The following is a 16,440-nucleotide window of genomic DNA, read 5'->3' on the forward strand; positions in this document are numbered from 1 at the left end:
CCAACTGTGTGCGCATACAATTACTTCTTTGCATGTATACAAATACTTAAAAATATACAATGCTCAACTACAAACTGCGCGCGCGAAGCGCGCGTTTTGCCATTTCTAGTAAACTATAAAAGCGAGGTGAGGAAACAATATACATATTAAAAACAATTGTATTAATATTTTAAAATAATATTGCTACAACCCTACTAAAGTAATATTATAAAATATCTATGTAACATTACACTGCAATATGCAATGTTGCAATGTTGCAGCAATGTTGTTGCAAGCTTTTGTGTTGTATGGGGAGTTACCTGTCTAACGGAAGCCGGGTTTCGTCATGTACGAAAATAACTCGATGATTAGTACACATGTTGGATGCAGGCTACTTTAGAATATGCGTACCTTAAATAAGCAGCACACTATGCGCGTATATTATATTATTAGATGTTTCATAATGTGTTGCATCATCACAAGCATTCGAATGTCAATGTTAACGCGATTTCGCAGTGATGCAGCTGCCGCATAGCGTATACCTACTACCAGTTTTTCCGTCGACAGTCGATACTCGCTTGCAACGTCGAAGGTGGATGTTTCCGCCCGTCACCGACCTCTTTTAGGAGAAAGTATAAAATCATGATTATCTTGTGCATGGTCTTCCACGAACATTAATCATGGCGTTGGGTTTAAAAACGATGGTAAATTTATATTGTCAATCATCATCTTAAAAATCGTGGCCTAATTCTAACAGCAGTATACAATGAACAAGTAGTAAAACTGAAAATCATTGTATTAAACATTTACTTAATTGTAGAGAGCATTTAAAAACAAAAATTTATGGATAATGTACAACAATTCTGTTTAATTAACGCAAAAATAACAATTAATCATTACGAAAGCCTTTATAGTGTTTAATTTATAAAATTATTATAATATAATATTGCAAATTAACTTAAATACAACCGAATAGGATTAATCTGCCCATTTTTCCTATAGTTAAAAGTATCTATGTAATGTACACGTATGTACAAACATAGTATAAACCAGAAAATTTTATTAACAGTTATCCTATTATATATTTTCACTATAATTATTATATTATAGAAGTAAAAATGAATTATTTTGTTTTATTATCATCTCCTAATGGTTTTAATAATTATTTTCACAATTTAATTGCGCAGTAACAAGGTAATTGTAAATTTTGTAGTATCTATACATATATTGTAATTTATGATATAGAATCGTATCACATATGCATAATACGTTGCTTTTTTTAAATGTTATCTGTATTACATAAGTAGAGCGTCGATGTCAGCACAAATAAATGTAATATGAATACGAATAGCTAAATTTAATTTACAAAACAAGCATCAATTATTTATTTTAACAACTTAAAGATGAAATACTATTACATGAATCAATATGTGATGTAAACGCATCCTTTTACTTTGTGAGCTGACGCTGACGCGAGGCAGCTTCCAAAAGTGTAGTAAAATCATATTCAGGGTCCAGATGCAAAAGCCGGCAGGATAAATTCCACAATTTCTTAGCGTATTGATCATCTTTCGCTCTCCATTGCGAAATGGCGACGTTACAGTTTCTGTCAAATTGAGAATTATATAGTAATGTCGTTCCTCAAAAAAAATGCACCGTTTAATTAAATATTTCACTTGTTTACTGCATTATAAATTGCATTGTATCTACAGTAGTTATACACGATAGTTATACACGTTTGTATGGTACACTCTTACGAATAATAGAGTCCAGACTGGTTGGCTACTTTTTCATCCACTGAACAATATATTGTCGTTTGCACTCCTTGTACAATGTTCTTACAAAATGTCCTTGTAAGTAAATTAAAACAATAGTACGCTCCCAAAAACATTGCATTGTCACCGTGTCGAAAGATTTGCGTCGGTACAAGGCCGGGATGCAAAGAATACACATTTATTCCATGAATGTTTGCCTCTAAAAAAATCGAAATAATATTATATTTAAAATTAGATAAAAATAAGATTTCTATTCCTTTATGAATCGATGGTAGCACAACTTTTTGCATATTATAATAAAATAATAATATAAAAGTCTTTCTGCAATATATTATTGACAACTACTTAATTATTAGCATATGTTAAATACAAATGACGTACAATTTATTATACGACAGCAAATAAGAATCTATTGCTCTTTTCGTAATATCTACTTTTTACTTACTTTGCAATCGATATGCAAGTTCCTTGGTGATCAAAATAATCGCCAGTTTAGATTGATAATAAGCGGTCATTAAGCCGCGAGCTTTATCCAGATTGATATCATCGAAATTTATATCACCGACTGTAATAGAGCACTTTTATAAACTTTGTTTTTACACAATTACGTTATGGATAATGATAAAAAATGTTCACGCGTGTGCCAAAGAGATAAATTCCTTCGTTTTGAAGTCACTAGCGGTCTTACATACAAAAATGCAATACAGAAGAGACGTTGACTATCCTGCAGCCAGGAGAGGATAATTGCATTTTTGGCAGCAGTAGTAACGTTAGCAGAAAATGGCCGAGATAATTTATCTGAAATAACGCTTCATGCCCATCTTCAGTTTTCTGATGCGGTAGCAACGCTACGCCGGCGTTGTTTACGAGTATATGAAGAGCTGCTTCATTTTTCAAAACGTTTTCAGCGCAATTCCTCACGCTCTTTAAACTACAGAGATCCAGGGAATAAATTGCGAGTTCCCCTGCACCATTTCGGTATTCCTCCTTATCGATCCTGAAAATCGCATCACAAATTCGACTTAGTTCAGAATTACAGATATACAAACAATAGTTAATTCAATGTGTTCCAAAGAAATAATACGAGTTTATGTGAATTTAGTCTCTTATACCCTGAAGTTGGATTATTTTTTATTTTCTCGATTGCCTCTTTTGCCAGTTCCATATTTCGACAGGCAAGAATCACTCTGGCACCTAAATATTATTTAAATTATCTCTTGTTACAGAGTAACTAACTTCTTAAATAATTAAATAAAGATAAATGTGACCTCTCAAACAGTCTCAATGAATCATAAAGCTTTACTTTATCGGAAGACAAAAACTTTGAGACTGAATTTAGATTCCCACTTGACATAGTATTTAATTACCTCTTCTGTAAAAGTCTTTAGCAGTCTCCAGGCCAAGTCCGCTATTTGCCCCTGTTATCATGGTAGTTTTACCGTCAAGACGCGCTTTACTTGTACACATTCTGTTAAAGGGCCACATTTTACGATATTTCCGCGTTCACAATAGCACTAATGTTCAAGTTTTATCTCTATTTCACTGAACTCGCTTTGCTATCCAACGTATGATACATGCAACATTCATTTTTACCGCATACTTTATAACGTATCTCGATAACGAGTGCAGGAGAAATGGAACTGCATAAGAAATGACTGTCATACTACAATTGCAAATGTAATAGATGTAACAATCAATCGTGACATCTTTGATTGATCTCTGACATGATTTCTTATTTTAAATATGCGCGGATTCTTACGTCGGCTATTTACTATTCGAGATACGCGTATTTACCTTACAAATGGAATTTGAATTAATAGCCGATAAGTGTGCAGATGTTTCTGAGCTATACATATGTATAGTCACCATTATGCACAGTTATTTTAAGATATTATATTTGTTAGGTTCGTAGGAGGGTGGAAGTACTCTCCGGATTTCGACTCCAATATATATTTAATTCCAGCTCACAGATTACACGAATAACAGGAGGACGATCACAGCGTACCTTACGCGGCGACAGTCAGCGGTAAAGAGAGCAAGCTCCCACTTTGCACCGTCATACCGGTGCTCCGAATTTCTCGCGTACATAGCGCCGCGGACCGGCGTGTGATTCGTTCTAGTCCCGCGCATTACAACTATAGATGCGCGGCCCTAACAATATTACTCCAACGTCTTTCTTAAATGTATTATTTTAAAGTAACAAATATTTGCAGATATCAATGCCATTCTGAAATAATTGTGCATTTAAAACCAAAAACAAAAAGTAATCTAAGTCTCTTAGAACGTTAGTACCATTTACTAGTATATATGTATAATATGTACATGTAATTAATATTACAATTTATGCTTTACTGGTAATGTTACTTGTCTGTTATTTTATCACTGGCAAAGAAAATATCACTCGCGTATATGTATGTTTTACAAGTCATTATTTATTGAACTACATATAGTTATGAGGCATAATGTAACCTAATAGTTAAGTTGCAAGAATTATACATGTTTTAGCCTTAACACACATATTATTATCTTATCAGTGTTATCTCTTACAATATTGCAATATTGCAGTCGTACGACAAAAGGAATTTCGCAATTTTTTATATTGTACGAAGTAGATATAAAAATACTTTCTTCTGTAAATAGAGGACGCACGTTAGTAGATATCGTATACATTATATGTGACGTATGTAAAATCATAACAAGTATAAAATAAAACAATCAAATACAACATTTTAAACATATCGTTTTAGATATTGTTTTAGATGTCTATGCACTCTACAAAAAGAAGGGTATAACTTTCAATGGGTTACAGCTCTGGGATTGTTTTATTTCTGTTTTCATATGCATTTTTCTTCGTAGAAACCGAAAAAGATTATTATAATAACGCCAGACTTAAAGAAAAATTGGTACGTTGAAATAAAATGAATAAAATTCTTATTCGCCTCGTTACCCCTATGGAAAATAATATATTTCATTATACATATAAAGAAAAATAGAAATGGTATATTTGTTTTATATAATTTTATATATCTCGTATATGCGATATAAAAAAATATTATTAATATATAGAATTTGGCACTTTTCATATATCATTCATAATATAATATAAATATATAAACAAATGGGTCTTTCAATAAGGACGCTCGACTTTTAAATGTAAATAAAACAAGTTGTGTGTGAGATATCCACTCCATTTTTATTTTATTTGAAAGAATATTTTATGGCATTAAGTATGAAATATAACGTCTTTCAAATGTCCGCCGCGACTTTGCTTGGTGGCACGTATTCGGGAGTTTCAATTTTTGATGACTTTGTCGCATAAATCTGGCTGAGTTTGCTGGATGGCGTTCGTTATGTTGACTTTGAGGGCATCAATTGTTTGCGGTTTATTCGCATAGACGCGCTTGCCGTTGACGAAACTGGCATTTCCATAATCGTCAACGGCGAGCGCTGCAGATCGATGATAAGCAACTTTTTGTGGCCTAAACTGCAGATAATATGGATACCGACGACATGTGGTTCCAACAGGACGGCGCTACGTGCCACACAGCGTATTGCCCATTCTACACCTAGGGATGATCCTACTTGTGGCTCATCCGATACTCGCTTCTATACCTAAAGCTAATCCTACTTACAGCTTATCCGAGGAAGTAGTATAAAGTGTAAAAGGTACACTGTAGTTGTACTTTGGTACGATTGGAAACCAACCAAAGTGTAAACCTTTTACACTTTATACTACTTCCTCGGATAAGTTGTAAGTAGGATTAGCTTTAGGTATAGAAGCGAGTATCGGATGAGCCACAAGTAGGATCATCCCTAGGTGTAGAATGGGCATTAGCCACGATAAACATTCTGCACGAGCGATTTGAGGGCGTGGTAATCTCGCGCGGCGGCGACGTAAACTGGCCACCGAGATCGTGCGATTTAACGCCTTTAGACTTCTTCCTTTGGGGCTATCTTAAATAACTTTTACAATAACTTTTACTGAACTTTATTATATTTTTGTGTTTGATTTTTAGATGACGAAGAGGACTGATGCGCATCTGCTCAGTCCTTCTAGACTTAAGAGAGCGGGCTGGACCGTTTGCCTTCAAAACTGAGAGAACCTAGGATTCTTTAAGATAAAAGTAACCGCGAGGATCCCGCTGTCTTCTTCTTTTGTACGAGCTACAGCGGCTCCATTGATTCGAAAATACCTGAAGCACCTACTTTTGATGTTAATTTATTGAAATAAACATTAGGGAAACGGTTACGATTGCATAAATATTCGAAAAATTTAAAAATGCGCAATGGGTACCCAGGTACCCGGATATGCAACAACGTGGGTAAAGTTGGTTATGCACACAAGGGTTAAATCACAGGTCTATGCGAATAAACCGCAAACAATTGATGCCCTCAAAATCAACATAACGAACGCCATCCAGCAAACTCAGCTAGATTTATGCGACAAAGTCATCGAAAATTGGACCTCCCGAATACGTGCCACCAAGCAAAGTCGCGGCGGACATTTGAACGACGTTATATTTCATACTTAATGCCATAAAATATTCTTTCAAATAAAATAAAACTGGAATGGATATCTCACACACAACTTGTTTTATTTACATTTAAAAGTCGAGCGTCCTTATTGAAAGACCCTGTACATACATATTTATACTTACGTACGCGCACAGGTACAACGTGTATATGTATAGAATTTTACTCATTTTGTGTGTGTGGGTGTGTGTCCCCGAAAAATCACTATTTCCAATTTAATAACATTTTACAGAAGAAATACCAATCGGAAATAGTGACTTTGAGGACAAAGATTTAATAATTTTGAAAAAACCCAGTTAAGAATCGCGTTCAGTCACATAATTATTTGTTAGAGTAGATTTTAAGTTAAATATACAGGGTGTACTAAAACCACCGGATATCCTTTTAATAATAAATTCTTTAGAAACTTTCAAGACAAAAATTCTAATAAAAAACTGTTGAGGCTATAATAGTTTTTAAATAATAAGCGATTACATTTCACAAATGACAGGCCTGAGATTTCGCGCGCTCAGGTACGGCGACACGACAAGTGATAAAGGTGTTCCTACGAATATCGCCTTTTTTAGCATAGTGACAACAGACTTAACGATTTATTCTCGAATTAATTGTTCCTCTTGTTATCTTTAACCATTTCTTTTGTTAACTTTGTGTAACGTCTTATTAATAAAAGGGAGGGTTTCACTATGATGAGCATCTTGATCAGACTGATATCCTTCGATTTAGTCGATCTCCGATATTCTGAGTGAACTTGGAATTTTCAGTTAGATTCAATCTAGTCTCCTGCCTCTCTTTATCCTCAAGTTTTTAATATAACCGGATCATCGTCTTTCCAAATATTTTCTGTCCCGTTAAACGGTGACTTTGGTTCCCGCTCGCTCGCGAAACACATAGGAACACTTTTATCACTTGTCGTGTCGCCGTACCTGAGCGCGCGAAATCTCAGGCCTGTCATTTATGAAATGTAATCTCTTATTATTTAAAAACTATTATAGCCTCAACATTTTTTTATTAGAATTTTTGTCTTGAAAGTTTCTAAAAAATTTATTATTAAAAGGATATCCGGTGGTTTTAGTACACCCTGTACAATACATCATACATAATTGTTTTAGACGTTTAATGTTTACAGTGTTTTATGACTGTTATTATTTTCTTCTTTTTAACTGTGCCATTGCAAGCATCTCAAAAGAGATGTAACATATTACATTAATTTTACCATTTATTTTGTTGAAACATATTAAGAATACTTTTATACATCAAATTCATATATGTATGTGTACAGACACCGTATATTCCATCACCATTCTTTATATTTCTACGGATTTTGTGCATATAAACATAAAAATGTGTCAAATACAGAAAATCATGTGTGTTACCCACGATTCAAAGATGTATCACCTCATCAAATTGGTGCGAGACATTTTCCAAAAATACAGAAAAGTTTTCATTAAGTTCTAAATCCAGAAGCTGACAAGTGTGATTCCATAAATCTTTAGCTACTTGGTCATCGGTTGCACTACAACTCGGTCTGGTAACTTGACATTCTCTATTAAAAGAATAAGTTGTGAAAAGAATTATTTATTGAAAAATATAAATTTGATATAACCAATACAAGTCTAAAATGCAAATATATATGTATATAACTAAAAATTCAACTTTTTTTTCTTTTTTTATGTGCAATTAAATTATTTATGTATATATTTCTTTCTATAGTATTTGATTTCAATCTCTATATCAAGTACAGTTATACAATCTTAATTAAGCTCTCAATCAATTTTAGTTCAAATTCATTAGCACCAATAGATAACAGGTCGACAACAACATTTTATCAAGACATCAAATAAAAAATGTGCGTACACAAATTGTTAAATTACACATGTGTGAGAAAAACATAACAATTTTATTACTCATATAATTACGCCTTAGTCTTGCATTGGTTTTATATTCTACATTTATTAGATTACAAAAAAGATGTGCTATCATATATTTTGTCCTTACGAGTAATAGAGACCAGTCTCATTAGCCACTTTTTCATCAACCGCACAGTGTATCGTTGTTTGAGCTCCTTGTTCAGGAGATTTGATGAATGGGTACATAACATATTTATAGAATAATGTTGAACCCGGAATTATCGTGCTATTAAAGCTTCGACCCAATTCGGTTTTTATGACACCAGGATGTAAAGAGTATGTATTTATTCCGCTAATGTTCGCATCTGGAAATCAAATTTACATAAAAAATGAGGAAGGCTGAGTGAAAATCAAGCATTTGTAACATGAGTGATAATAATTAATTTCAAATACTTGTTAATAACTTATACTTTTTGATATTTTTCCTAGCAACAACAAACTCTACTTAAATATACTATTTATCTTTCAAGGAAATGTCACACCGTCAAAAGAATTAATAATTATATGAAAAATTTATATTTTTACTGACCATAGACAATTCTTATATGTATAATAACTGCGATACTTTTAAAAAATATTAATAAAATAATTATACTCGTACATACATACATATTGTTAATTAATTTTTAAAAATAATTTATGTATAACTAATTATATTTTTAATTAATTTTAATTCTTCAATTTTTCTTACTTTTCAATCGATGTTCAAGTTCCTTCGTAAATAGTATGTTGGCCAGTTTGCTTTGCAGATATGCTTTCCAAGGACGGATGTACGACCACGATTTTTCGAGATTCATATCATTAAAATGTATTTTGCCAACTGCAATAGATATTGTTCAGTGGGTAATTATTATTTGCTTACTTATTATAATATACATATGTATATGTATTTATTATGTATTATATATTATGATCACATAATTATGTATTAATAATATAACGATAGTATAATGTTAATTAAATAATTTCTAAACAATTTTTATGTTGTATATAAAGTTTTTTAATTCTAATTAATTCTTCATAAATAAATATTTTTAAAGGAATAAAGGACTAAGAACCATGACAGAGTGTTAGTGTCCAAATATTTGATATTTTTAAATTTATTCGAAAAATATTACCTCAGCCAGGATTTTTTTCGCAATAAATTTAAAAATATGAAATATTTAGACACTAACACCCTGTCACGGCTCTTAGTCCTTCATTCCTTTAAGTTTGTGTTTATTACACATTTAAGCCACGCGAATTTTAATAAATATTTTGCTGTATTTTAGCATTGCAAATGTGCTCAATCTCAATCACACAAAAATACAATACATTTATGATAACAATTTATAATAATGTATTTTATACACACAGACACAATCTTTTTCTTTTTATTGATTGTACCTAATTTCTCTGATTTACTTTTTACGTACACATATGACCTACAGATGATACGTTGACAATCCTGCAATCAGGACTGGACGATTGTATTTTCGGCAATAATAACAACGTTAAGAGGAAATGTCCAAGATAATTCGATTGCAACTGTATCTCGAATCCATCTTCAGTTATCTCATATGGTGCAAACATTATACCGGCATTATTTACTAATATATGAATGGCCGGTTCTTTCGCCAATATCATCTGAGCACATTCTCTTACGCTTTGAAGACTAGAGAGATCCAGCGGATAGACCACGAGATGGCCTAGCTTGCCTTCCAATTTTTCATTTCGAGAACTAAACGTTAACAAACAATAATTATTATAATTAATTTTTTTAATACAATATAATTGCCTGTGTTAGATCAGAGTCGTTCTTAAAATGATGTGATGCGACTTTTGCCGATAAAGAAATTTATAAACATTGCTTCCAATTTCTCTTGAAACAGAAGTACGTTAATACGTAGATACTAAACTTTTCATTATGAGTATTAAAATTGTTTCAATATTCAACAATTATCAACAATTATCTACGCAATAAGGTAACCAATTTTTCTCAAGTATATTTTTTCATATTTTTCAATAAAGTGGTTAAAGTATCAAAATATGTGTTTGTATCGGGTTGTATCGAATAGATTAGTTTTTCATTTTAATGAGAATATTCTTAAAAATTGCCAGATACGGTCAATAAAAATCACTGATATCTTTTTATTTTATTATTAGTTTCACCAAAATATATTATTTCCAAACCATTTTCTATTACAGATTTTACGTGGTAAACTGTAATTCTTTTTTCAAAATTAGGAAAAACATAGAGAACCACTTTGTTTCTCTACTAATCAGACATCGACTGTAAAAATTTGAAATTATTCTCTAAAGCTGTTTTCGAGAAAAATTGGGAGAGATTTTCATGAATTTTTTTACCGGCGGAAACGTGTGCGAAACTTTGTTACACTGGCCTAGTTTACATCGTGTATTTGATACGCGTATCAAGTACTATATTCGTACGAAATAATTAAGTACGCACGATATAAACGCTGCCGGATCAACTTGGTACGAGCATATCAAATAGGAGTATCGTATTAAACTGATACGCGTATCAAATGATACAAATGACGATGTAAACGCATGAAACGCATTGTGTTCGTTTCATACTTTTATAACCTGTAAAGTCGTCAACTGTAACATTCGTTTCGCGAGGCAGACCGCCGCATTTTTTGTCAGATTGTTTCGTTTTGTGTCAAAATTACATTAAAATGTCATGTAAAAAAGGATTCAATTGGAAAGAAGAAGAAATACGAATATTTCTAGAGTTATGCACGGAGAAGCAGATTATGAGGCAATCGACATGAATTAAATTCGTATTATTTTTTCCGGTTGGTACACTCGATGTGATTTGATGTAAACGCACACGTATTAAAGCCTAATGTTTTGACGATGTAAACTAGGCCACTGTCAACTTCAATAGCAACTCAATAATAACTTTATGTTTGGTAACTGCTCATAATATACTAGGCATAATGCAAACAGAATAATATCGAACTTAACACAGTGAAAATTAAAAATTAGCTACATGAATTCTAATTTCTCCAAACCAAACCAAATGTTAAGATCTCCTTAATAAAATTAACGTAATATATTATATAATATATTAGAAAATAAATTAGCATCGCCGAAAAGAGACGACAGTAGAATTCAATAATTTTAAATGTTATACATATTAAAGTAAGTTTTGTAACATATTAATATTAGCTTATAGATACAATTTCGTATATTTACCTGCGAAACGGCTTACTTTTTATATCATTTATTGCGGCATTCGCTTTCTCAACATTTCTGCAGGCCAGGATTACTCTTGCACCTAAACGTAAAATTTATATGCATTTATTTAAATGCTGTTATTTTATTTACTTCGAAACAACATTGAGTTTATTCCCCAGATAGAACATAATACATATATAATGTGACTCATCGTACATTGAGCAAATTGTGCTTTTTATTATGTTAGCAAAAATCGGGCAATTATCATGCATACTTATATACGCATACCACGTACTTCTCTAGCTATTCTCATGCAGTTTTTTAAAAAATTTGGTTTTGTGTTTTAGGTTAAAAACTGAAGGAGATATCTTACTGGCCGTTTTTAAGAACATTTTTCCGAACTTTGTCCAATACAGTCGCCATTTTGTACGAAAAGGAAAATTATTTAAATAAGCACCTATTTTTACGCTTTTTGCAGCGACCTTGCCCCTTGATTTTGTATGCCAAAACTTCCTCGGAGGTTTCATTAAAAAAGGCGCAGTTTATTACAACAGAAAGGCGTTTACCCTGAAAACCACTTTACCTCGGTCTATTATAAGAACACTTTTCATTAGCTACAAGTCAGTTTTGAATGAAAGAGGATTCAGAATACAGGCCTTAGTAAAAATGTTTTTATACTTCAGAACAATCAGAACATGTATAATTAACTCCTGCAATTAGATTTTTGATTCCTTATTCTGCATCCTCGTGAAAAAAAATTTAAATAAGCACCTATTTTTACGCTTTCTGCAGCGACCTTGCCCCTTGATTCTGTATGCCAAAACTTCCTCGGAGGTTTTATTAAAAAATGCGCAGTTTATTACAACAGAAAGGCGTTTACCCTGAAAACCACTTTACCTCGGTCTATTATAAGAACACTTTTCATTAGCTACAAGTCAGTTTTGAATGAAAGAGGATTCAGAATACAGGCCTTAGTAAATTGTGACTTCCGTTTATTTTTGTTACAGATAGCAAGCTGTAGTGCAGACGAAGAATTGTCTGCAGCGTTAAATGTTACTCCGATGGCTGTTTCCAAACGTCTACATGCAATGGGAAAGATTCAAAAGGAAAGGAAGTTATTCTTTTGCACGACAACGCACAGCGTATTAACCATATTTGGCTCTTTCAGATTATCACTTGTTCGGATCGATGCAGCACTGCTTGGTGGATACACACTTAAAAAATTACTAGGACATGCGAAAATGGATTGATGAATGGATTGCATCAAAAGACCAATCGTTCTATCGTTGCGTAATCCACTCATTGCCAGAAAAATGAGAAAAATGTATAGCTAGCGAGAGCAAATACTTTGATTGGTGTATTTTTTGCTTTTGATATCGAAATAAATGAGTTTGTTAAACGAAAAACACCGCGGAAACTAAGTTTACCACCTAATACAAAGGAACGTTCATGTTTTCATGTGCTTTATTCGGCATGTACATTCGACTATATTTGTATTTCAATGTTTCGTTTCACATGGCACTTCGATGTATCGGGTGCATTTGGGGAGCTTCAATAACTATCGTAAAGGCGGGATATTTTATTCGCATTCAGAAATACAAACTCATAAGTAGAAATCAGAGCCGTATTCTCATAATAATTAGGGTTGTAACGAATATTCGCTTTCGCATATGCGAAAGCGAGACTTTTGCATCATTTTAGACTCTTGCTTTCGCTTTCGCTTTCGCAACTAATTATGCGAAAATTTTAGCGAAAGATTTTGTCCGGCCCGCACGTAGAACTCTAACCTAACCTACAATATTTTAGAGCTTTATTTTATTCTGAAATGATAGAAAATGTTTATTTTGTTTTATTAGAAAGTGATATCTCCGTTCCTGTTCTGTGTTACATTGCAATAATGTATTTTATATGATTATAATTAAAATAAATAAGTTACTAATTTACTAATTTGCATTTCTCATTCAATAATTTGAATTAGAAATATTTTTTAATTATTATTAGATTATTAATTACATAACATTTTTTCCTAACTGTCAATTATATCATTCAGTAGAAAGAAACAAGATCTTTCGCATTCGCATTCGCTTTCGTTATAACCACTTTCGTTACAACCCTAATATTAATCATAAGTAGACATACTAAAATTACCACTTTAATTAATTTTGTTGTTCCAAAATTAATATTTACCTCTTCTGTAAAAATCTCTAGCAGTCTCCTTGCCGATTCCACTATTTGCACCTGTTATAACAGCAATTTTGCCATCCAAACGGACCCTACTGGTGCACGGTACGCTCCAAATCTGCATGTTTCCTCTCTTTGGCTGCCACTTAACTATCTATTCTGTGAAAGTTTTAGAAGCAGAGTTTTTAGAATATATGTATAGATATTAATACGTGTAGAACCGGAGACTCTCGGTAAAAAAAAGACAAACTACCAGCGGCCACGCCGGTTTTACTTGTTACCCTTTTATTTGGCTGTTTCCAGCACTTTAGTCCGCTGTTATTTTTAGAACTACTCCGCTACGCCCATTTTCAAGCACTGTTGATAGTCTCCACTTGGTGCGTATCCGTGCTATGCATTTTGACATGTAATTTATAAAGTTTACATTGTCCACGTGAAAAAAGTTAATGTAAGCATCATGTAAACAATTTGTGTAGACGTAATTTTGAAATTTACGGCATAATTCTAGAAAATGGGCGTAGCACGGATACATACCAAGTGGAGACTTTATCGAGAGTACTTGAAAATGAGCGTTCGAGAATTAGAATGTTTCAAAGAAATTATATATCTCATTCTTATAGCACATTCGTGTCTATTTACTCACTTCTTTCACTTTTTTACATACGTTCCCTTCATGTTTATCGAAAACTGATTGCACCACGTGATGAAAAAAACATGCAAGTTTCACTTGCCAGCTAGGGGCAAAAATTTACAACTTTTAGGGCCAGTTTCACAAAGGTCGGTTAACTGCTAACTGACGGTTAATTGATTCTCTGTCTCTTCTTAGAGAACAAGATAGAAAAAGATAGGGAGTTGACTTGAAACCCTAAGTTAACAGATAACACAGGTTTACAAGGTTTTGTTGTTGGGCAGCTGGGGGTCGTTTCCCAAGTAATTTTCTGCGTAGAATCCGAATCCGAGGTCAGAATTGGCCCATCACATCAGGATTTTGAGATATTTGAGGTTACATACTCGAAAAATGGCTTTTTAACCTACTTTTGAGGTTATGTACAGGACGCACAAAATTTTTTAGCTCTTTTCTTTTAATTGCATCATTTAGTTCTACTCTTTCCCTTTAAAATGAGCTGTCGAATGGTCATCTACGATTTTTCCTTGCAAAGTTACGGCCATTTTAAGATAACATGATGAATTCCAAACCCTGCGCCGTTATAGCCCAACAACCTCATGAGCATTCACATTAAACCTGTAAACTTTGAACTATAAACCCGAAAACCTGGGCTGAAAACTGTATATATGGGTTTGATGGAGAATCTGAAATCAGATTTTGAAAATTCAAGATGGCGGATCCAATATGGTGTACAAAAATTTTAATTTCGTTCAAATTTGAACTGAGAATTCTCAGTTCTCAGCCCAGGTTTTCGGGTTTATAGTTCAAAGTTTACAGGTTTAATGTGAATGCTCATGAGGTTAATTGTTGGGCTATAACGGCGCAGGGTTTGGAATTCATCATGTTATCTTAAAATGGCCGTAACTTTGCAAGGAAAAATCGTAGATGACCATTCGACAGCTCATTTTGAAGGGAAAGAGTAGAACTAAATGATGCAATTAAAAGAAAAGAGCTAAAAAATTTTGTGCGTCCTGTACATAACCTCAAAAGTAGCTTAAAAAGCCATTTTTCGAGTATGTAACCTGAAATATCTCAAAATCCTGACGTGATGGGCCAATTCTGACCTCGGATTCGAATTCTACGCAGAAAATTACTTAGGAAACGACCCCCAGCTGCCCAACAACAATCATGATCCCATTTTTTATCCACCTGTGTAACCGATGTTTGTGAAACTGGCCCTTACACATCCTCCTTTACGTATATAGATATTAAATTGTATATTCCAAAGTGTTGTGAAGGCTCCCAAAAATAAAATATGTAGAACGGAGAAAGTGCCAATGTGAGCCACAAAATGAACGGAAATCGGTACTCACAAACAAAATTTCTTTTTAATTTCTTTTAAACGTTTCGACCATCCTTCGGGTCTTTCTTAGTAAAACTCGTTTAAATCGAATAAAGCATAATCTTAGGGGGTCAGAGCAATATGTGACTTGAGAATTATTCCTCTATCCACGTTAATATCAGTGAATCTCAAAATGGTCCCAGACATAAAGAAGACTGAATAACTCAAGTCGACAGAGGGATGAATCCGTTACAATGGTGTTAACACGACTGTGTTTATATTAAATTACGTTCTCATTGACACATTGAGAGTTCACAGCTAAGTAATTAATCGGAAGTTTTTTTTATAATTATTAATTTCATACATTTCACATATTTTGCATTTCACTCACTCGATTAATAAAACAAGAAATGTATCAAGGATTCTATCAATCACCATCGAGCAATTATTCGATGACTAAAACTCACTCGAAGAAAGAAACATATTATACGACAAGATACGCAACACGTTTCTATTGCGATTGATACAATAGTTATTATTAGAGTCATTAGTACATATCTATTGAGTTCCAACAACTACAACAAGTAACTTGGATGCAAATGTTAAGCTGGGTATACATCTACGAATGAACAACAAACGCGAACGTTCAGAGACTAGCGTTCATGTTCTGACGGCGTACGTTCTTCTTATCTTTGGTTTTTTATCTTTGAAGTATCGCCTCACGATAAAATCGAGTAAAACGCTGATCGAACGTTCTATTCGCATTTGCTGCTCGCCTTCGTCGGCACGCTCCACTTCGCAAAACGCGTAAGTCCCACACGCTCGTCTACTCTGATTTTTCCGTGACACGCTCGCACACTAGTGCGCACTGAGTGCGCACTAGTCAAGAGCAGCGTGTTTCATTGAGCTTTTCGGTGCGCACGAAGGCGGTGC

The 16,440-nt window shown here is 33.4% G+C and overlaps 2 protein-coding genes across 14 annotated transcripts; both read right to left on the reverse strand.

The window, feature by feature from the left end:
* Positions 1 to 1,162: 1,162 nt before the first annotated feature.
* Positions 1,163 to 3,899, reverse strand: LOC105561122 (retinol dehydrogenase 12-like). 3 transcript variants are annotated; one of them, XM_012010848.1, is made up of 7 exons: positions 3,549 to 3,610; positions 3,122 to 3,394; positions 2,867 to 2,948; positions 2,447 to 2,751; positions 2,200 to 2,319; positions 1,737 to 1,953; positions 1,163 to 1,585 (listed from the first exon to the last, which is right to left on the reverse strand). In XM_012010848.1, the coding sequence occupies exons 2-7, from the start codon at positions 3,237 to 3,239 to the stop codon at positions 1,429 to 1,431; spliced, it is 999 nt and encodes a 332-aa protein (XP_011866238.1). In that variant the 5' UTR covers positions 3,240 to 3,394; positions 3,549 to 3,610; the 3' UTR covers positions 1,163 to 1,428. The 3 variants fall into 3 exon arrangements, with proteins under 3 accessions (XP_011866238.1, XP_011866237.1, XP_011866236.1); XM_012010847.1 differs by having other exon boundaries at positions 3,122 to 3,417; positions 3,549 to 3,601; XM_012010846.1 differs by lacking the exon at positions 3,549 to 3,610 and adding an exon at positions 3,760 to 3,899 and having other exon boundaries at positions 1,178 to 1,585; positions 3,122 to 3,222.
* A 267-nt stretch (positions 3,900 to 4,166) lies between these two features.
* Positions 4,167 to 16,420, reverse strand: LOC105561121 (retinol dehydrogenase 11-like). 11 transcript variants are annotated; one of them, XM_012010842.1, is made up of 8 exons: positions 15,975 to 16,420; positions 14,202 to 14,292; positions 13,565 to 13,717; positions 11,396 to 11,477; positions 9,610 to 9,914; positions 8,886 to 9,014; positions 8,283 to 8,499; positions 7,336 to 7,830 (listed from the first exon to the last, which is right to left on the reverse strand). In XM_012010842.1, exons 3-8 carry the CDS (start codon positions 13,680 to 13,682, stop codon positions 7,668 to 7,670), a joined length of 1,014 nt encoding a protein of 337 aa, XP_011866232.1. In that variant the 5' UTR covers positions 13,683 to 13,717; positions 14,202 to 14,292; positions 15,975 to 16,420; the 3' UTR covers positions 7,336 to 7,667. The 11 variants fall into 11 exon arrangements, with proteins under 11 accessions (XP_011866225.1, XP_011866232.1, XP_011866229.1 ...); XM_012010839.1 differs by having other exon boundaries at positions 15,943 to 16,420; XM_012010836.1 differs by having other exon boundaries at positions 15,899 to 16,420.
* Positions 16,421 to 16,440: the final 20 nt, after the last annotated feature.

Source organism: Vollenhovia emeryi, unplaced genomic scaffold (genome assembly GCF_000949405.1).
Source record: "Vollenhovia emeryi isolate VEMERY1.0 unplaced genomic scaffold, V.emery_V1.0 DF939211.1, whole genome shotgun sequence".
In the NCBI taxonomy this organism is placed as follows: Eukaryota; Metazoa; Arthropoda; class Insecta; order Hymenoptera; family Formicidae; genus Vollenhovia; species Vollenhovia emeryi.

Coding starts and splice junctions, on each gene's coding strand:
- LOC105561122 (XM_012010846.1), bottom strand. CDS start 3,884: ATGCGCGGGACTAGAACGAATCACACGCCGGTCCGCGGCGCTATGTAC. Junction 3,223..3,759: donor GCTGACTGTCGCCGCGTAAG/GTACGCTGTGAT, acceptor GCCCTTTAACAG/AATGTGTACAAGTAAAGCGC. Junction 2,752..2,866: donor AAAAATAATCCAACTTCAGG/GTATAAGAGACT, acceptor TGCGATTTTCAG/GATCGATAAGGAGGAATACC.
- LOC105561121 (XM_012010845.1), bottom strand. CDS start 13,682: ATGCAGATTTGGAGCGTACCGTGCACCAGTAGGGTCCGTTTGGATGGC. Junction 11,478..13,564: donor TAGAGATTTTTACAGAAGAG/GTAAATATTAAT, acceptor TTTTACGTTTAG/GTGCAAGAGTAATCCTGGCC. Junction 9,015..9,609: donor ATCATCTGTAGGTCATATGT/GTACGTAAAAAG, acceptor TATCTATTGCAG/TTGGCAAAATACATTTTAAT.